We start from the raw sequence: 22,298 nt of genomic DNA, 5'->3' as shown, positions 1-22,298 counted from the left end.
ACTCTTCCACATCTGTCACATAAAATACACTGCTTTCTTAATTCCCATGGGCGCCCGGAGAATTAGCTGTCCCAAAACTCTGCAGAAAGGCATTAATGAAATGACTAGGGGAACATCACCATTTTAGGCACCCAGTGAATGGCTACACTTAGATCACCTTCTCATCAGGGCCCCACAGACTTGTAGTTAAGAAAGCCTGAAAACGGGCAAATGTCTTATTTAAAAACTTCTGGTTCATAAATCTTTTCTCCATCTTCTCCTGTTCTTCATCAGTCACTTAAAGAAACATACAGAAACAAAAGATGTTGTTTCCTTCAGGGCCTAATGAGTTCTTAGAGTTTACCTATCAATTTCCATGGCCAAAATCCACAGGTTTATGACACCAAATGTATCTGAGGAACCAGCTGTGAGGTTTAAACGGGGGAATGGAAACTACTAAAAGATGGTGTGCACATGGTCTTTCATAAGACGTCTGGGTTGTCATAGAACAGAGAGAAAGGCAAGAGTCCCGCAGCTCCTGCAGGAAGCAAGCCAAACCAACTGGGTACAAATGGGCCCTCAGGAACATGTGACCATACGACTCATTCAGAGACTATAGAACAAAGAAGTGACAGGACCTGTTCAAAGCTATTCTCAAGGTCACTGTATGGTATGGTATAGTGTAAGACAAAGCTTCATACTGGAAAAACTCCATGGGATTCACTAATCCAAGAGTAGCGTTCTTTTGAAATAACTCAGTTTAGACCCAACAGCATGTTGGCCAGGTATTCTCTGCCACTAGCAGAAAAGTCAAGTTTTCTTCCTACACCAGGGCATACGCTGGTCCATATTACTTTCCACCAAAGTGCAAGTGGGGTCACAGCCAAATACGTATTTATGTTCTCCTCTCCTCTCAATACCCTTGGACACAACAGAATGGATGACCTACTCAACACATCTCACATTGGTATATCCTGCAGGAAACCTGACACCTGCCCACCCCCAGTCAACATCAGTGGCAGGTCCCCATTTCCAAAGCCTCTATAAGTTGCATTCTAGGTGACAGCATGGTATTGATGTTGTCAAGACCCTCTGAAGTGATTTTTTTTCTTTTTCTGGCTCAGCCAAATGTTTCATCTACCTGAAGAGGAAACAGAAGAGAGACAGAAAAGGGGGGGAGGATGACAGATAAAAGAAAAGGAATGTTACCAGAGGAAGAAACATACAAAACCCTTGAAGAAGCCCACATCAAACAGAGAAGATCACCTCTAACAGCAGCCAATGTATCGCTGGGCTTGTCCTGCTGGTTATTTCTAGGAAAGCAACCCAAATGCCCATGTTCTGTGGGGTCAGGGTGAGTCTGTGGGGTTCGCTTTCTCTTCACTCTCTGAGTATTGAGCCAGAAAAACATACCCACACCATTTTATACAAGAAGCAAAGACCAGATGGGTGAAAAGAGCAGAGCAAGTATTTAATGTGTATGTTATCCTTTCGGAGCAACAAAGAATTCATAAGATTGTAACAAAGAATGTGAAGCTCTGTCTTTTATACTCTGCTTTTCTCATATAGGAGTCTTAAAAAGAAACGAAAGATGACAAAATTTGGCCTGGTATGAAGAAGGAACGTTTTTACAGTCAGAGATTTCAGAAAATGGAGGACATGAGTTCCTCAACCCGAGATATCTGAGGACAGACTAGACAGACAATGTAGCTCGGTGGGGGTGCGATAGATTCTGTGGTCTACAGGAAATCACAGGCGCCTGAACGTGGACCAGATAACCTTCACAGTCATCCACCACTGACCATCCAGGACTCACTTTCTCCAAGGTACACCAACTGATCACATACTCAACTGAGTAAAGCTAACAATCTCACTATTGGTTGAAACTACGGTATGTATTTTATGTAGCCAGCTCAAAAAAAAAAAAAAAAAAGTGAAAAGAAAAGAAGAGGAGAGAAGAGAAAAAAACACCAAAAGGTTGTTTACTCTAGGAATCCGGGTTTGTGTTTGTGCTCCACATGAGGTCCAAATTGTATCTGGGCTTGAAATCCACCAAACTCACAAGCCTTCTCGAAGGACACAGGGTGGGAGCCATTCAGTATATCGTCCCGAGCCTGAAACATAGGAGGAAGCAAAAAGCATCAGGAGCTTGGGCGGAGGACACATTCTATCTATTGACACATTCCTGTACCTGGGTACACCCTCTCTGTGGAGCAAGGGGAAACATGCCAGCTAACCCACAGCCAACCCACATTCAGGACTCTTGTGAGTCACTGTAGCACAGTAGGAGTAAGGCAAAAAGCAAACAAGTCTTTGCCCCAAATTGCCTATAGATGGACAGCATCAGCAGTGTCCAGTATATTAAAACTAACGCTTGAGTATAATCTAGGGAGGTAGAAATAGATCGTGAAAAATAGAGGCAAAGGGAAATCCTTGTGAAATGACTAGATTCATAGAGGTGGGAAAATACAGATACAATATACTTTTTATGACGCTAAATTATAAAGCGAACAGAAGAATTATCTAGAAGTAGAATCAACTCAATTGCCATCCCAAGATAAATAAGGGAGAGGAGGGGGGAGAGACAGTCAGACACAGGAACTCAATACTGCCGACATTTCGGGGAAATGACAAGCAGAGATACAGTGCTAGAATCAGGAACTCACTGAAGTTCTTCTCCCAGTCCTTGACCCATCACTGCTACTGTTATTTATTCCTTTTCTTTCTGTCTTTTCTTTCTCTAGTTAAATGACCCCTCCATCACTCTCAGATGGACACTCTGAGCTGTGGCTCTGAGCCTTAAAACAAACAAGCACTTCTTATTGCCCTGGTATCTCCCTTCCTTCTGGCCTTCCAGCCTCTTTTCTCCTAGCCCTCCCTCCATCTACTGACTAAAGAATCAGCAAACTTTTCCTGTAAAAGGCCTGATAGGAATCATATCAGACCATGTGGGCCAGGCTATCTGTCAGAGCAACTGAACCCTTGCACTGGAACATGAGAGCAGTCATGTGGTGCATAAGGGGATTTACAATGTGTAATATGTCAACGAATGAGCACTGTTCCAATAAAACTTCATTTACAAACACAGGTAATGCTGTGGCTGCATTTTTTTTCTGTGGGCACATAGGTAGATAAACGGAAGAGGAAGGGAAGGAGGAAAAGAAAGAATGAGAGAAGTGCGAAGGGGGGAACATGGATGTTTTCCTTGAGACAAAAGGAATCTTGGGGACTATCTAACACAAAGCCCACATCTTATATATTGGGAAAATACAAGTCAGATAAGTTAAATGACTTGTTGAGTTTAAACAATTAGCTAATGGTAAAGAAAAAGGTTATTGAGAGAATTATCACTCAGTTAATAAGAAGTACTGATTTCCTGACCAATATTCGTTTGTATTCTAAGATGCTAAAAAAACTTTAGTGCATTTGAAGTGGAGAACCGTTTAAGAGTCTCAAAGCCAGGCAGAGAGGGACCATACCGGCCACCAGTTCCCTCTGGGTGGCCAGCAGCTCCTATCAAACAGCAGCCTGCACCACAACCAAACATGTGTGAGGAACCCAGGAGCAGTGCCCCGCTCGGAACTGCATGCCCCACACACGATGGAAGCCAGAGCCCAGCTTCCACTCAGCACCAGTCACAACCAGGGGCTTCCTGAACTCTCGTCAACCTCAATGGCTAAGTATCACGTACGGTACCTGAACATAGAGCAAGTTCAACTGCACAGGGTCTCTCGAGTCTACATTCTGATCCGAGTAAAAGAACTTCCGTCTAAGCAGCAACGTTTCGTTTTCATCTACTCCTTGTTCTCTGAACGTTCGGCTGTGATCCAGCCAATTTACTGCAACACAAGACAGATGAAAGAGCTGTGCTTATTTTTCCTCTTAGTTCAAGGGGATTTAGCAAAACAGCAGTATGATACAGATACGGATGTCTATAATGCCGATATTCAGATACGGGTACTTACGTTAGAATAGGGTTTAACTTTGCAAAGTAATTTCACATGTGCTACCATGTACCCGATGACACACTGAAAAGCAAATGAGAAGAAATTCCCAGCCATTCCTAAAGTTAGTTAAAGCCCCATTATGAATTTATAATATGCCCCTTCCCTCTGGGGGTTAAAAGAAATAAGGAAATCGGTGCTTTGCCAAGATAACCAAGTTAGCGTTTCCCTTTAAGTCCAGAGTGGATATTTCAGTCTCATCGGGTGAAATAATTCATAAACTGGGCATAATGAGTTACCACTGACCTTAAGTAGAAAAGAGGAGAAAAATGAAAGTAATTGTGGGAGAACAGGACACTCAGGGGTGGAGGATGGTAGAACCCTGCCCATGGCCCAGCTTGAATCTCTCTCGTTCAGAAAACGCCTGGCCGACATCCAGGTGCATAGGAATTGATTAGTCCTGTACACTTTTCACAGCTCTCAGTCCCTACCCTCCTCCCGGGGCTTAACACATACGTTGTGAGTATTTATTGCAAGCCTCGTTAGTTTATATGCAACGTTAGCACAGGGGACCTGTGAGATTGGCCTGATCTCCTATATTACCTGGGAGACTATCGTGCACATTATAAAAGTGCTCGGGATTTGCCCACTAAAGTCTCACTTGGAAAGAAGTATGCAACTGGAAATCAAGTGAGGCAGGAAAAAAAGAGAATAGAGAAAGGGTTAGAGAAAATGGAAGTCTCACTGAAGATCAATAAACATGACAATAATGACATCTGCCCAATGCAACAGCAAGAGCAAGAACAATGAAAGAAAGAGGCTGGGAAGGTCTAAGTGAACTGTGCAAGAAGTAAGATTCTCCAAGGCATGAACTATCAGGCGGCCAGGTGCACAGGCATTGGGGATACACGGGGTATACTTAATGCCTTTTCCAAATATTAACTGTGTGGCCATAGAAAATTGCTTTCCTAGGACATAATTATATTCCCATTTTATAACCCCTCCGGAAATAATTGATCTAGGCAGTGGTCATCAATGGCTGTTGACATCAGAAAACAGGAAACGACCAAATACAACTTCCTGATAGAAGGACAGCAGGTCCTCGAATAATGTCGTTTGTCGTTTCATCACAACTTGATGAGATGTTACAGGAACTTAAATCCTGTTTATACCAATTGGGCCAATGCTAAAATTTGCTTCACGACATGTCATTTTGCTTAAAGTCGCACAATCGATCGATGACGTTAAATGAGGACTTACTGTACACAACACCACATATGAAGGAGTCCTTATTTTTAAAAAATACACAGACACATTAATCTGATCAAGCCTCCCGATCTCAGGAATTAAAAGGGACAGAAGAACATGTGAGATGACAGCACAGGTATGAAATCAATAAAATCCAGACTATAGAAAACTCGACACAAATAACTATGTAGTTTCTTTGCTCTACAAATGTGAAGGAAAAATATAAAAGATGGCAGGAAGTCCTCAAGTCTAAAAGAGGTAAGTAACATTATCATTCAACATTATTTGGACTCCAATTCAAACAACCTGTTAATAAAATTTTTTTGGAAAACAGTGGAGAAAATGTAAAAGTGATTTGTATATTTGATATTAAGAGGTTACTTTTTTAGAAGTGAAATGGCATTACATTTTTTTCCCCTTAAGAGTCTTAATCTTTTAATGACACAGACCAAAATATTTACAGATAAAAAAACAAATAAACAAAAAAACAACCTTGCCCTGGGTCATCCAGATGATGGGAAAGGAGTTGTGGCGAAACCACGTGCCCGTATCACACTTCCCTCTCAGACACTTACAGTCATCATCCGTGTGAAGCTTAGCCTTCAACTTCTCCATTTTCCTCTCGTCTCGTAACAGTGTCCTGTCTTTTTTTAGCGTGCCCGTCCCTTCCTCTTTCTTTTCTTCAATTGTTTCTTGGATTAAGGAGTATTCTTCATAGTTTGTTATTCCTAAAAATATAAATTACGTTATATGATCAGTGATTACACACTGGTATCTCCCCTTTCAGGGTGGGTCCTGTAACACTCCAAGGTGTCCTTGGTGGCAAAGGACAGAAAAAGGCCTTACCCTGGTGAGGGCCACCCATGGAGCACACATCAAATAACAATGGCTAACAAGCAGTATTTTTAGCGAGTTCAGTTACATTCCAAATGTCATGTTCTAGTCCCCTAATTTTCAAGAAACAAGTACAAAGTAGAGATCATGCAGAACAAGGCAAGAAAATGTCCAATGAGAAGTGGCTGAAGGAACTGGGTTTCCTTTGCATGAAGAGTAAATGAAGACAGGCCAGGCTACTTTCTTCAAATATCTGAAGGGCTTCATGTAGAAAGGAAACAGACTTATTCTCTGAGGAGACTCACAGAAGCTCTGAGAAGAAAAGCTATGTAGCAATCATCTATAGGCTGTCCCCTTGAGTCTTCAATAGGTGGAAGACCCAGCAACGAGTGGGAGACTGAATTATAGGATTTCAGAAACAGTACATTCAATTTGAAAATTCCTCAGCTTTTCAAAGGGAAAGAAAGGCTCTCAATTTTGACTTAATGAGAAGTTCAAGTGTTTCCAGTACCAGTCAGTGGGTTTGCAGATTGGGAGAATGATTGCACTCTCTAGGGACTGGCAGAAATCAGTGTGCTAGGACATATTCAAGATTGCCTGGGCTCCAAATGGGGGTGAAAAGATGGAAGAGGCATGGGATTAAAACAGAACAAAAACCGGAACCTAGGCATGTGAATACGTACCAATCCTGCTGCAAATAGTAACCAGAAGCTCCCCAACCGTCTTAGAGTCGTCCACCATCACTGTTTTCACAGATCCATCCAGCATCCGGATTTTCTGAGGTCTCTGCTTCTTTTTATATTCCAAAATATCCTAGAGCAAAACCACACAAACATTCATGCTCTGTGGGCAACTAGATTGTGAACTTGGACACCTTTCTTTAAAAAATGAAATTTCCCTAGCTCACTCTGATTTCCCACTTCAAAGTGTCCATGAGGTTTTTGCCACTAACACAGACACTCCAGGGCTAAATAATTGTTTTCATCAAGATTTCTCAAAAATCTGAGAGTGAAATTGCACCCAAAGAACACTATTTATAGCTCACAATTACTGAAAACTAACCTCTGCAAAGTGAAAGTAACGTAGGTCCTACTGACAGGCTGGAAATGATCTGCTGTAATGAGAATGAGCGGAGGAAAATTCCTCCTTGCCTTTTAAAAAGGCAGTAGTGTGCTTCTCCAATGATCTCTTACACAGTTCTAAGTGATTGTTAATATCTGTGTCACGAAGGACATAAATAATACCCCCAGAATTCCTCCCCGTCGGGGTGTATCACAGCATAACTGATTTTCATGGTCATGGCAAGACCAATCGAGCATCATAAGCCTGGGAGTTATTTTTAAATAGAGATTTCTTTTTTTTACTATACATCTTAAAAATAGAATTGTGGAGGGGAAAATTAATTAGCACAGCATACTTTGCTCTTGCTTTGTGGAATACTGACCAATCTGATATGTGCTTGCCAGGTACCAAAACCCAGTACCTCAGAGGTTAAGCTAAATAGAACACTTAACACCTTTTACTCATTACCTCTCTCCACTTCCATAGCACAACCATTTTTGTTGTTGTTGTTACTATAATGGATAGTTATTAAGCTTACATCGATATGAACTTTCTTTTACAAAAGCAAAACGCAAATTAACATTCAATCTCTGACTACCTTTAGGATTATACTTTTCTTTTCCCTCTATTCTGTCATTACGTTCTATAACCAATCACCAGGACACTTCCTACATACAGGAAAACTATCTTATTTCATAACTACCAACTCTAACAATGGCATGTAGAAACAGCTTTAAATACTAACCCCAATCTGCTTTAATTACTCTGTGGAGTTTCAAGAATTTGGCTGCTGGTATTTTCTATCACTACCTGTACAGCCCTTACAAAGTACGTTACATCAACACTGCTACTAAGATGCCCTTGAATCAAAATAAATTGTAGGGCCTCTTCTTTTCTTTGAAGCATACTTGTGCTGGCTTCTACGGAAGGTTCAGAGACCAAGTGATGAAAACACAAAAAATGAGATCAGCGGCATACCCCATTTCGCAACATGTAGTAATCCAGTGTTCTGCCTGCTTCCAGCCAAATTCCTTTCCTGGGGTCTTCATCAGAGAGAAACAGCCCGTAGTCTGAAGCTGGAGGATAAATAGGAAGAAAAATAGAAGACAAAGTGACGACGAAGCCATCACTGACTTCCAGGCCCTGAGTCCGCTGACTTGGCAAGAATGTGAGTCTTCTTCACTAGAGAAATGTTTCGTTTTGACACTACCAGGAGCAAAGCAGATGAGGGCGAATAACAACTGAGATGCAAAAACAACACCGTCAGACAAGGTTCATGTTTCCTAAAACCAGTGGGCAGTTGTTAAAGTTTAGGAAAACATCAAGAACAAAGCAGTCCAAATTTCTTTCTAACTGAATTTGGCTCTATACTTTATCACTTGCTATAAAAACCAGGCCAAGAACCCATGAAGAATCACAAGACAGACATGGAGAAACTAATAAAGTGACCATCGAAGCCCAAGGCCACTTAGGCACAGAGGGACCAATGAAAACTTTTCACTTGGAATAATCCCCCCATCGTCCCAACACAGTATTACAAAGGATAAGTAGGAGTTCCCTGTGAGATGAAGCCTCTCATTCTCACGCCACCAAATTATGAAAAAAGTTGGAAAGTTCAACTCCATGTTCTCCATAGAAATCCCTTTATCTGATCCAGGAAGTACAAGGGTGGTAGCAGGAGGAAAGCAGTATCATTTCCTGTCTAAGGATATCTCTTGTTTTTAATATGATGCAAGGAAACCTCAGAGACCCAGGTGAGGGTCAGCGCTCCTGTTGTTTCTTAGAAAAAGAACTTCCAGATCTTTAAAGGCTTATACTTTCCAAGCTATAAAGCAATTCAACCCAAAGTGGGGAAAAACCTGGGAGACAAACAGTAACCATAAAGACACCAGAAATGATCGAACCACCAGATTTTGGAGTAAGGTTGGGGAAGGAAGCAAATTTTATTTCTGGGTAATCTAGAAATAACAGTGTTTCTGAATAATATAAAGTAACGCTACAACCAAAAGATCAGCAGTTCTATAAGAAGCAGGTATTTTGAAGAAGACCCACACTTCACCAATAATTACCCTTAATGTTATATTTGACTTGTAGGCTTCCATAGAAGTATAAAACATAAGTTTTATACCACTTTCGTACTAAAAGTTTATCAATTTGGGACGAGATCCAATTTGTCAGGAAGATAATCCCTAAATAAAGGAAGGAAATGTAGAGAGAAGACAAAGGGAAAGGGAAATGGAAAAATGGTATGAGTGGCTTTTGTTTAAATTCAGATTAATGGGGGTCAGTGGTTTAACCAAATGTTAAACAAAACATATATCACAAATGCCTTTTTTTTAAAAAAGGTTTGAGATAAACTTCATAAAATCCCTTCAAAGTACTTGGCATATGAGGCTGGCTCTGGGTCCTGACTGCAGTTCAGTTCTTCCGTCTCCTGGCAAGGGGAAGTTTTCACGCCTGTGAAACAGGGCTCCGGATATACAAAACCCATAATGGTTAAAGCAGCTTTATTGAGATGATGTATCGAAAAGTGACTTGTAAACTGTAAAGCGCAATCTGATATGTGGGCAGGTCATGATGATGAGTTGAATCAGTCAGTGGCAGATGTCGTCATTGTCATCACACGGAGCCACACACAGGAAGCAAATAGTGTCCAAGCTAAGAAGACATTTCAGACATTTCCGTTGAAACATACACACTCGTCGGCATGTGTACCATTCAGAGCCTCCGTGTTTTTTGCTTCTAAGTGAAGAACATACAAACACATTTCAGAAGCCTGCGAATAACCAATGGCTACCTTGGCCAGTTTGTGCCTCGGGTACCCGTTCCCGAATGACCCGACACGCATCATACACGGCCGTAGATGGTTCGAACTGCATGGTCTTCACCACGTTGCAGTGGCGAACACAAATCTTTAAGGACAGGGCCACCATCTTCCTCGATGATTTGAAGAGTCTCACGTAGAATGTCTGGAAAACACAAAGAGCCAAACCGTGATTGTCATAATAATTATTTGTCTTGAGGAAAATACACTAGACTCTGAATCAGCTTTAAAAATCAAAAGAGAATAGAACAGCAACGAAAGAGAATGCTTTGCATAAAAATACAAATTAAATATTAGAGCTTTGAAATTTTTAAAATAAGACAGCAGCATAGTTTTAGGGCTAACATTACCATAGTGTGTAAATAGAGTCCCTTGGGAGGAGGGAGCACAGAATTCACCTAGCTACCTTCTCTAAGGCTGCTCTCTACTAGGGGTTCCCTAAAAGGGGTCCACGGGGAGTGTGATTTCTAAGGTCCTCCAGGTGAGAGGCAGAGAACCTTGGGTGCTACAGCTGTCTCCTGAGATGCTTCTGTCAGCATCCTCAGTGCCTGGGCTCCTTCCCCCATGGCTCCTGGGGACAGAGGAAGGATCACCAAGGCCCTTGCAGGTGTTCTTCATGGCAAAAGAGTCCATCACACCACGTACCAGAAGACTTGGCTTCTCGGCCCAACTCCACCACTAGGGGACTATAAACCTGAGCAAGTCACTTTGGCTACTCTGCCTCAATGTGCCCCCAAATAAAGTAGCTACAGTGATATGAGTCCTGCATAATTCATGGAAGAACTGAATACCGAGGGGACATCAATGCCAGGCCAAGCACCATCACTAATGAGACCAGAGAGGCAGATTTTAAACACCCAGTGTGCCAGACAGCTGCACACTCTTCAGGAGTCTAAAAGTGAAGAAAACACCAATTCAATTGTTATTTTATGCAAATTACTGGCATAGATTTTTGCTTCTCATCCAGGTTTAGGCCAGGTTTGAATTAATTCATAAATGACTTTTAAAAATTTAAACCCAACAATTTAATGCATTTACTTTAAGTTGGTGGCTTCTGGATTATTTTGACTACCTGCTCTATTCTATGGCCAAAAACTTACCAACTCCCCCCACATCCAACCCAAGCCAACTTCTATCAACGCATGCCTTGGGCACAAGAGGGAGAGGCATCTGCCCTGCACCTGAAAACCAACACAGAGTTACCTGGCTAATTGTCACCCTGGCAAACAAAATAAGGTACTTTATAATTCGTAGCTACTGTGTTTCCCCGAAAATAAGACCTAACCGGAAAATAAGTCCTAGCATGATTTTTCATGATGACATCCCTGAACATAAGCCATAATGTGTCTTTTAGAGCAAACCTTAATATAAGACCCGGTCTTATTTTGGGGGAAACATGGTATTAGAATCCTAAAGCTGCATGCACAACACAATCCATGTGAATTTCAAGCTCATCCTCCTTTCTTGTCTTTTATTAGAAAATCTACAGGTAATAAAGCTATGCTCCAGATCCCTTTGCGCCTCTTTCCCACTTAAGAAGTGACCAACAGCTAGAGAGGACAGGAGGCTGACAGGGCCCAGACTAAAGAGTGGGGCACCATTTCTTAGCATGCTTGATTGATTGCTGGCTTTCTAACACAGGTGACTAAATCACTTGCATACAGAAGACATTATAAAACAGATGCTCTGCTGTTCATGGGCAGGGTGTATACACACTCTCACGAAGGAACCACTCAGGCCACCCAACTGTAAAGTCATTCTGACCTCTACTTACGTTCCGAATGAATTTTGTAATATTGAGAAATGTTGAGACATATTAAGATATACTTCTCAATAAACAATAGCAGTGTTACTGGGAATCTGCCTGAAACTGAATTAACTTCTACATACAGCCTGGGCAGTCGCTGGATGAGTGATATGGCAGAATTCAAAACATCTCATGATTTTCCATTTACAACATCAAGAACTTTTAAAGCCATGTATACAGGTTCTACCCAACTCTCTTTTGGCAGGCATATTTCACCAACCAACTCCCAAGTTTGAGGAAATAAAATTTAAACTCTAAAGAGACAAATTTGCTATAATGTAGATCACCCCATGGGATAGTTTGTCCCCTGGGATTTGTGACAATTGTGGGGTTTTCTGAAACCCTGAGACCCATGAGCATGGCTTGTGGTAACAGTCAGTGGAGAAGGCCAGGGACTTGATGTTGCCATGGATTCCATTTATGGGATGTACCCAAGAGAATGATTAATCTCTTCCATTCCCCGGGAACAGGAAGTAGTGTAAGTGTCTCTGCAGGAGGGCTGACCTTCCCAGGCTCATAATTGGGTTTTCTGAACAGCAAATGAAGGGTCCCTGTAGCCAAGCAGAGAAAGACATTCAATCAAAGGGAAAGACAAGAGTCACGACATGAAACCACAGCAGGACAGTAAACACAGAGCTCAGAAGGAACAGAAGACACACAGGGGAGAGAGAGGAAAGTAACAAATGGAGAAACAGGGAGCAGACCGAGGCAGGGAGCCTGCAGGACAGAGACTGGGAAACACAGGAGAGAAGCCCAGAGAGTTGGGAAGCAGAAGCGAAAGAGAGAAGCATAGAAAATATGAGAGTGAAGGAAAACCTCTATCCAAAACAACTGGAAACATGAAGAAGCCATTGACTGAGGTGGGGGAAGCTGCCGGAGGCACAGGTTTGGGATCACAAGTCCCTAATGGGTTGCTTTGGGACATATTCAGTGGAAAGGTGGAGCAGAGTCAAGTACAAAGCAGGAGACATAAGAGGGGAATAGGACTACTATCATAATTTAAATTCTTGGGCCTAGAAAGATCATCTGCGGAGTGGGGGCGAGGGGGGCGCTAAGGATTGAGTCCTGGAATGAAGTTCTAAAATGAGGACAAGGAGAAGGAACTGACGAAGAGGGCTAGTGGTAGGTGACAGAGGAGAACGGAGAGAGGATGGGGCCAGAAGAAGGTGTATCAAGCAGGAGGGAGAGATCAACTGTGCTAAGTCCTGACACAGTTCAGGGAAGAGAGGACTGGGACACAACAACTGAATCTGGCAGCCTGGAGGTCTCTGGCAGCTGAAATAAGAGGAGCGTGGCAGAGGGGTGAGGCCAGAGCAGCAGGTTCAGGAGAGAAATGAGAGCGCAGCACAGCAGGTACAAACTTGTCTTCTGAGGAGTCTGCTGGAAAGGGTGGAGGAATAGGTGGCAGCTCTGATTTGTGTTTTTAAGGCTTTTACCCAGACATATGCACCACGTGGTTACTGACAACTCCATATCTATACATTATCCATATAGACATGGTTTCCCCCAATGATGGTCATAGGGGCAGTCCCTGGACAGCTAAGTGCCCTTCCTGGAAGCGGGTCACTTCACCACACTTGATTTCCATTCTGGGTTGTGGCCCATGCTGCTGCCTGGGTCTGTGTGAGAGGGCAGGAGTGGGCATGCCCTGGTTTAAGGAATGGGTGCTGGCTTAGGAGTCTGTGGTTCAGGGTCAATCCCAGGCCTGTCAATGCCTAGGACCTCTGAGCCCTGTTACTTCCCCTCTTTCTGCTCTTCAGAGAGCAGGAAGCCACTGGATCGCCTGAAAGGAGCTTGCCAACCGACATTCAGATCCCAACAATTCCAACGGGATCCCATTGCCTCCTCGTCCTAACATCTCACTGGAATGGAAGCCACTACCCTTAGGTTCAGGGTAGACGCTCAACAGAACAAGAGACATCAGAAATTCATCATGAGGTTTGTGTTCTCAACTTTTGTATCATCTCAAAACAACTACTGCCAAAAAGCATCAATAGCACTACATGAGAACACATTATATAAAACCACCAAAAAAAAAACCCCACAAAAAACAACAACGCAGTCACCGCGAAACAGCACTGCACAGCGGTCAAACACTAAAAGGCTCCAATTTATTCTTCTTCCTCTTAACGATCTGTTTTATTACAACTCAGTGTTCCCAAGCACGAAGCACGAAACAAGACCAGGGGTTTCCTTCATGGGAATGTTAAAATGAAGATTATGTACATAAAAAGTGCTTTATAAACTATAAAATTATGTAGAAGACAGGTGTTTTTATGATTATCATGCAAAAGGAACACCATCACGTACATAAGAAAATCTCAGTGAGGTCTGAAACCCAAGTGCATAGTGATTTCACCATCATCACACAGGGAACATGGCACTGAGCTGCATCTAGCACCACAGGAGATCCTTGCAAAAGGGACACGTGCTGGAATTAAGTGACCTGACTATGGCAAGAAGAAAGTAGGATTAAAGCATTGTGCGACCTAGAAATGTCAACTAAAGATGAGTACGTTATTTTCAGCACTTGTGCAAATTCTCACTCCATATTCACTAAAGCCCGGAGAAAATCCTACATCTCACACAACATGCCGTGATGAGGCTCGTTCTCCCTCTCCACTGTGGTATTTTCAGGCAGCAGAGCACTGGGATTGCCTGCAACTGGCCCTCACTTGCACCTTTGTGTATCCTCAACCATTCTGCTAATTCCTGCCTTTCCAGGCTGGTAGCCTAAAAGAGCTGACTAGGTTTCCTTTTCTGGTTTGGTGGCAGGAAGGGTTAGAGCCATTGTGTGTACTGTTTCTTGCAGTGCTGTTAGTCTAATCCATCTCTCTCTTATGATCACATCCTTGTTACTTGTTTTTTCTTTTATTCCAATTTGAATGTATGCTATTTTTTTAGACCTGAAGTCCATTTTTTGTTTGTTTGTTTGTTTGTTTTGCTAAAAGACAGGGTATGAATTCATAAAGGATGCATTACTTTCCTTTTCATAATCTCTTTTCACTCGGATCATTTTTGCTCTAATTGTGTATGAGGTTGGACAATTAAGTCTGTGAACTCATCCTAGAAAAAGTGCTCCATACCTCACTGCTGAATATCACTACCGTCACCTTCGAAGTACTCCGCTTAGGAAGCTATGCACCGACGCCAGCACCTAGTCCACCCCTCAAAGCAATTTTGGAACTCTTTTTCTGGAATGGCCATCAGAGCTGTTTCCATGTTACCCTTGATGTCCTGAATGTCATCAAAATGTCTTTCTTTCAATATTTCCTTGATCTTCGGGTAAAGAAAGAAGTCATTGGGGCCAGATCAGGTGAGGAGGGAGGGTGTTCCAATACAGTTATTTATTTACTGGCTAACAACTCCCTCACAGACAGTGCCGTGTGAGCTGGTGCATTGTCGTGATGCAAGAGCCATGAATTGTTGGCAAAAAGTTCAGGTCGTCTAACTTTTTCACGCAGCCTTTTCAGCACTTCCAAATAGGAAACTAGGTTATCTGTCCAGCTGGTACAAATTCATAATGAATAATCCCTCTGATATCAGAAAAGGTTAGCAACAGCGTTGCAAAAAGTTAGTGAACTTCATTGTCAGACCCCGTATGTGAAAGTCACCTGGACCAACACAGAAACTCTTCTGCGCCATCCATTGTGGAAGATGAGCCGATGGAACCAGTGTTGAAATTCAGACATTCTCCTTGTAAACACTTTTCAATTCCAGGGAGCTGTAAACAGCCCAGTATGATGGCAGCAGTGCCAGCTGCCCAGTCTCGCCCAGTCCACCCTGGAACAAACAAGCCCAGCTCAGCCAAGCCCTCCTCCACTCTCAAAGAAATGCCTACCATTGGTCAAGATGAGAAACCACCCCTTGGATCTCTGCTCTGATAAGTGAGGGACACCAGGAGTTCCAACCCCACCCTTGTCTTACCAGTTGCCACACTGAGCTGGTTACTTAATTGCAATCTGCCTCAGTCTCCCCCTCTATAAAACAGGAGACAACAATAGATCTACCTATAAGATAGCCAGAGAATTAAATAAGTTAATACATGTCAAAGGCACATAGAAAGTGCCAGGTCAGGATTGGTTATTATTAGTCATGGGGGTTGGAGAAACACTGGAAGCAACATACTGTATTCACCAACTGAGCTGCACTATTCATCTTGTGGTTTATCTTGTATCTGTTCGTACTAGACATTATAGGCATGAGGGAGCAAAGATAGACAAGATTCCTGTCTAGATGGAGCTCACTTTCTAGTAACTCTGTTCACTATGCAGTTCCTGTGTTCAACCTTATTCGTCATATTACGTGCTTTTTCTAGATGCAGAACTATCTCAGGAGAAGCTGTGAGTGTGTTTGTGGAGCAGGTAAATCCTAGCACCTAGACTGTTCTCTCTGAGGTCAGTTGGATTCCCTCGACCCCAAAGGAAAAAAAGACACCCTTTGGAGCAGGGCTGGCATTACAGTCGGCCCCTGCGAGGGGCAACCTATGGGATACCAATGGCTCTGCAAACTCTCCTAGAGAGCAGAGGGGTGCCACTCAGCTGGCAGGACCACAGAGTCAGGCCACCACGTCTCAGTGGGAGCCTGGATCTTCCAGAGAGTTCAGAGCTGCTCACCATCCCTGTTCTGTCCCTCCAGCCACTGACTCCATTCTGACCCACTCACTGGAAGGCTACTTCACCCAATTACAATGGCTGTATACCTGCCCCTCTTCTTTCTCAGCAGGCAAAATACAGCTCTTTTTGGTAACAGCATGCATCACGTAACCAAATGTCAGCATAAAATGTGGGCCTATATAAAAGCTATCATTCATCTGTGTTTACATCTCAATCTCCTGTGAATAATTCTGTTCTCTCAAAGAAATGCCCTAGAAAGAGCTTCCCTTTCCCTCCACCTCTTACCTGCTCCTCTGCAAGGGAGGAAGGGGGAATAGCTCATCTGACAAGCGAAAACCTGTAATGACTGGGTCACAGCTACCCAGAGGTGCTTCCAAAGCAAAAGCCAGGGTCTTCCCCTGCTCTTGCTCTCCTGGGCTGTCTGTGCTCAGGGACGTGGGGGCTCACCTTGAACATTCACATACTGAGCCCACCAGGCACACACAGGTGCCTGTGGCACTACCTAGGAATGTAAGTCAGGTCAACTGTTCACTGGCAGCCGGGGATCTTTAATTCAAAGAGGGGCCAGGGGAAGAGGGGGCAGAGTGTCCCATTTTGGTCTCATCTCCAGTCTCGCTTTATCAGGGAACTAAAGGCATTCCTTTATAATCTTGTCTCTCCCTACTGGGCCCCTCACATCTCTTCCCAACTAGTGAGAGCCCTGAGGGCAGAGTCTGAGTGGAATGACTCCCCTACTCTGCCACATCCCCAGATGGTGAGAGTTCCAGCTAACAAGCAGCTCAGGGAAAACAGTAAGTAAACACAACTGACATGATTTTTCCAGATGTCTAACAGTCCACTTACCGTGTTTCCCTGAAAATCAGAGTGGGTCTCATATTAGTTTTTGCTCCAAAAAGACGCATTAGGGCTTATGTTCAGGGGATGTCCTCCTGAAAAATCACGCTAGGGCTTATTTTCTGGTTAGGTTTCATTTTTGGGGAAACACGGTAGAAAAAGACCAGAATGATCATGCTCCCCTTTGCGACCAGAGTGGGGAGAGCAGGAAACCACAGAGAACATTCATATAAGCATCTCTCTTTAGTTTTCCCTCAGGGAAGCCTGGGAGGCTAAGACTATTATTTGAGTCTGAATACTTCAACTAGAAATAAATCATTAAAAGGCTGGGTGGTAAAGGAGCATACAAGAAATGATAAACCATCCACATATGTGTGAACCTAGATGCAGGCCAGGTATTTCAATAAAAATGCCAGCCAAGTGGTTGGTACCCCGTGCTGCTTTGTATACCCCACACATGCCCCTTGACCCACAGATCTACCAGTGTGTCCTCTTGCCAGTTCCCAACACACCCGTTATAAGACATACACACAACACGGTACCAAGGCACACATTTGCCATGAGAGGTTCATCTCCCCCTTTGAGAGCAAGGACCGTATGATCATAGCCACCTTTGAATCTCGAGGCCCTAGCACAGTGGCCAGCACACTGATGATGCTTAGTAAATGTCTGCGGAATTAATACATACTCCATGGAAAGACTTAAACAGATTTTTAAAAATTAGTCACTAGGAATTATTCACACCAACATCATGACGGAAGGATGAACAGAGGACCAAAACCCAGCAAACCGAACTATTCCGACTCATCAACAGTCTGTTCCATAACAGTCTCTCTGGGCCCCAGAAGCTTAACCTCGTGGTTTACAAGATGAAGTTCTCCAGCTTGGCAAATGACACACTCGAAAAAGAACCAAAGCCACATTAGTCAGGAATACTTGGAAGCTCCCCAAGGGCAGGGACCATGTGTGCTGCTCACCACAGTACCTGCCTCAGAGAAGGGCTTAATAACTATTTATTTAATGCATGGACAGAGGGCAAATCAGCATTTCTACCTCCACTTAGAGAACCAATAAGGGTGCCTACAGCATGGAAAATAGAATGATGGGGAAAGACTTTCGATACTGTTTTCTATTTTCAGATGAAGAAACTATAATCTTGAGATCAGGAGACCTTCTCCAGGTCACACTGCTAGAAACCCACAACCAGACCATCACACATTAAATAAACAGAGTTGGCTATGCTCGTGATAAGACTGGAACCCGCCGAGGATCCCTCCAACTTACCCTCCCTTCCCCAGTCAGCTCCTGGCACTGGCACCTGAAATTCTATCATTGAATATGGTGTGTGATCAAAAAAATGCAGTGAATGTTTAAATAAAACAGAATTTATTATAGCTAAGCAACAATAATCCCCCTCAAAATACTCCCCGTTGCTTCAAACACATTTATCCCATTGTTCTTGCCACTTTCTGAAGCAGTTCTGGAAGTCCTCTTTCGTGAGTGTCTTTGGTTGTGCTGTCATGGCTGCCTTGATGTCCTAAACCATTTTGACTCTGGGGAAGAGTCATAAGTCACATGGTATCAGATCCAGTGAATAAGCTGGATGAGAATACACGGTAATGTTTTTATTTAACAGAAATTGCCACACCAGAAGCAATGTGTGATACGGAGCCTTTCCACTGTGATCAAAACGTATGGTGAATACTGCTGCTGAGCACCATCCAATGGACAGGCAGGAATCTTCAATATGGGAAGCAGCATGTTGAACCTTAGCAACAGTGTCTGACCAGTTTCAACTTGCTCAATGTAGTCAGTCGAGTGTGAGCTATGGTTGAGAGAAGGTGTGTTTTAAAGTGTGTCATAAATCATCCTCCATCGTGACAACGCTCCGCGTCACACATCACTTCTGGTATATGGCAATTCCTGTCAAATAAAAACATTATGGTGTGTCCTCATCCACCTTATTCACTGGATCTGGCACTGGAAGACTTCCAGCTCTTTCCCAAAGTCAAAATGATTCAGACCATCGAGGCAGCCACAGCAGTGGAACTAACGACACTCATGAAAGAGAATTTCCAGAACTGCTTCAGAAAGGGGCAAGAATGATGGGATAAGTGTGTACGAGGTGAGGGGGAGTACTCTGAGGGGGATTCATAGCAATATGTCTTTCACTATAATAAATTTTGTTTTATTTAAACATTCACCATATTGTTTGATCACACCTCGTATGCTGTTGGGCATAAAGAATTGCTCCCAGTTAAACTTTACTGTAAAAGCAGATATTTACATTTATCAGTGAAATGGGGATGCAAAAAAAAAAATCTGTCTTATTTTGTAACCTATTGAGCACATCAAGGGAAAAGACATCTGTAAAAATACCATGGAGCTCCACAGTGCCAAGTGAACATTAGATGTAGTAGCTTCTGTTTGTTCCTCTGGGGACTTTAATCCAGGTAGGCTGGTGTTAGAGTGAGGGTGACAGGTGTAAGAGAGCAGAGGTGTCTGTGGGGTGGTTGGAAAGACTAGTTTATGGAAGCAAAGGTTGATGCTGAGCTCGAAGGGTGGAAGAACTAGAGAAGTGGTGGTGCATTTCAGACAGAGGTAGGCCACAGGCTAAAATAGAGGCAGTTATGCAGGGATTGAAAATACCTCAGTTGTGTTAAAATGGAGAGTTCTTACTGTGTGAACGGGAGATGGGAAATGGGTAGATGGGGACCCAGATCCCTGAGCTGAGCAGTTTGAACCTGATTGCCCATACATTTCAAAAAAATCACCTCCAAGCAAAATTAGAACAGTACGAACCCATAGGCATCTGCTCCCCTTCCTTTCAGCAGGTTTTCTTCCTGCACTTCTCTACTCACTGCCCTTTCTCAGCAGTACCAGAGCTCTGGATTGGTCTGCAGTAATCTACCCCTCCCTCCTCAGAATTTCCTGGGAATTTGGCATCATCTTTAATAAAGGGCAGCTCTTCATTTGCCTGAAAGGTTCTATTCGTTTGGATAACTGGGAATAAACTCATCCCATTATTGGTTTTCTTCTGACTCCTGGTGACAAGCCTATACAATCCCAGAAAAACAGATTCTCTAGGCAACTGCTGAGGCTGATAAACACAAGCTTTGTCACTAAGGCACATACCACTAGGATGTAAACTAGCGTTTACTTGGGGAACAGAGAACTTTGTTCTACAGTGATCTAGAAAAAAATATTCAGTGGGTCTGAGACCGAACCTGGCAGAATGTGTGAAAAGAAGCACATACAAGGTCCTTTTCAGGTCACCTTCCTCATGCTTGGGCTTCAATTCAATGTCAAAATAGCATACACCCAACTGAAAGGTATCAGCGAAAGCAGTGTGGATTTAAGATTGTGAAGTGACAACATGGACCCTTGTGTTTGGCTTCACTTCAGAAACTGAAGAAACCTCCCACTTCCAAGTTCCATGCCCCTTCACTGAAAGGGACTTCATGGCCGACCTCTGACCAGTGGGACAAAAGGCAGCCAACCCCCAGCATCACACATCCCGTAAAATGCAGTAGTGCCTGGTTTAGGCAACAATGGACTCTGAAGAAAAAGAGAATGTTAAAAATATATTCTTCAAATATATGGTGATGGAAGGAGAACTGACTCTGGGTGGTGAACACACAATGGGATTTATAGACGATGTAATACAGAATTGTACACCTGAAATCTATGTAAATTTACTAACAATTGTCAGCCCAATAAATTTAATAAAAAAAAATAAGAAAAAAATAAATAAAATAAAATCACATAAAAAAATATATATATATATTCTTGCCACTTAACCTATGGTAATCCATCAACCATACATCAAAAGGGCATTTGTTCGAAGCCAGACCTAAGATTCTGGTACTTATATGAAGAACTGAAACTTGATTAAAATTTACATTTCTGGAGGTTCAAAGTCCATCGGCATATTATCATAGTTTCAATCTAGCATCATGCCATGAGATTAGATTTTCCAAAGGATTCTCATTTTCTACGGCCACTCAGTTCAACATCATTCTCATTTTATATCTAAAAATTGCAATCTTTCAGTTCCTCTAAATCTAGCCAGGGGTATCCCCAATCTCAGAAGTAGAAGTCATCAAGTCCAGGTTTCTGCAGGATGTGTAAATCTTTGCAGTAACCATCCCATTCTTCTGAATGCAGGAGGTAATAATACATATATTTTTTTAAATTTCTTAATAATAGCAACAAACATAAGCGATTATGTGCCTGGCACTGATTCTAAGCCCTTCATAAATAGGTCAAGTCACTGAGTCTTCAACATAACTCCATGCTAACGAGTACAGATTTCAGGGAAGGTGACCAGTTCACAGGGGTTACGGGGCTTGACAGAGGCCACTATGCTGGGGGGCTCTGCCTCCTACTAGATTCTGTTTACAACAGGAAGAAACACGGAAAAATATAGTGTGTCAGGAGAGCAGTAAAATGGGTGAAATATGTATTGTCGATAATGTTTTTTAATTAACAATTGAACTTTCACGTGTTGCATGATTATATGTCATACACTGAACTAAGCACTTTAATTAATCATTCAGTTGAGAGAGGTACTATTTAGCTTGGACAATCAGGCTTAAGAGGTTATTCTCCAAAGTAACAGGCACACACAGGAGGAAAGGGAGGTTTAAACCCAGGTCTGTCAGAATCCGGATGTCCATGTTTGGCCCCACCCCACCTAAAGATAAGTTCTACTGACATTCTGATATACTTCCTTCCCGTGCTTATGCATAATTTTATGCAATTGAGATTACATGTTCTATATAATTCTATATCCTGATTTTTCCTGAATTCTAATTACACCATAATCATTTCCCACGGTACTGCAAACTTATTAGAAACGTCTTTAATAGATAAATATCTATTGGGGTGCAAGCATCATAATTTACTTAGCTGAATCTTTGTTTCTGTGGATATTAGCTATTTGTAAATTTTCACCAATATAAATAAGGCTGTAAAAGAATTTTTCTATTTAAACATGTTTGTTCTCAATTTAAGATTTTCTTAAGATAGATTTCTTTTTTGAAAGGACTCATCAATATTTTTAAAGAGCAACCCAGAAGATACTAAGACAACGTGAAAAAATGAAATCTGAATGTACACATTTCAGCAGTTTGATTTATGGGTTAGCT

At 42.6% G+C, this 22,298-nt stretch overlaps 1 protein-coding gene across 7 annotated transcripts in view; it reads right to left on the bottom strand.

The window, feature by feature from the left end:
* TLN2 (talin 2) overlaps positions 1 to 22,298 on the bottom strand; it is a 410,032-nt gene that overhangs the window by 182,479 nt on the left and 205,255 nt on the right. For all 7 annotated transcript variants that reach the window (XM_081049585.1, XM_081049591.1, XM_081049589.1 and 4 more), the window contains 6 exons: positions 9,865 to 10,036; positions 8,046 to 8,143; positions 6,689 to 6,818; positions 5,747 to 5,899; positions 3,676 to 3,818; positions 1,966 to 2,093 (listed from right to left, as the gene is read on the bottom strand). In XM_081049585.1, coding sequence (XP_080905711.1) covers positions 1,966 to 2,093; positions 3,676 to 3,818; positions 5,747 to 5,899; positions 6,689 to 6,818; positions 8,046 to 8,143; positions 9,865 to 10,000 — 788 coding nt within the window. In that variant the 5' untranslated portion in view covers positions 10,001 to 10,036. The remainder of the gene's footprint in view (positions 1 to 1,965; positions 2,094 to 3,675; positions 3,819 to 5,746; positions 5,900 to 6,688; positions 6,819 to 8,045; positions 8,144 to 9,864; positions 10,037 to 22,298) is intronic.

This window comes from Rhinolophus hipposideros (genome assembly GCF_964194185.1).
Source record: "Rhinolophus hipposideros genome assembly, chromosome: 5".
NCBI classification, from domain to species: Eukaryota; Metazoa; Chordata; class Mammalia; order Chiroptera; family Rhinolophidae; genus Rhinolophus; species Rhinolophus hipposideros.
Note: the sequence above shows the minus strand (reverse complement) of the source record. Positions and strands in the feature narration are given on the sequence as shown.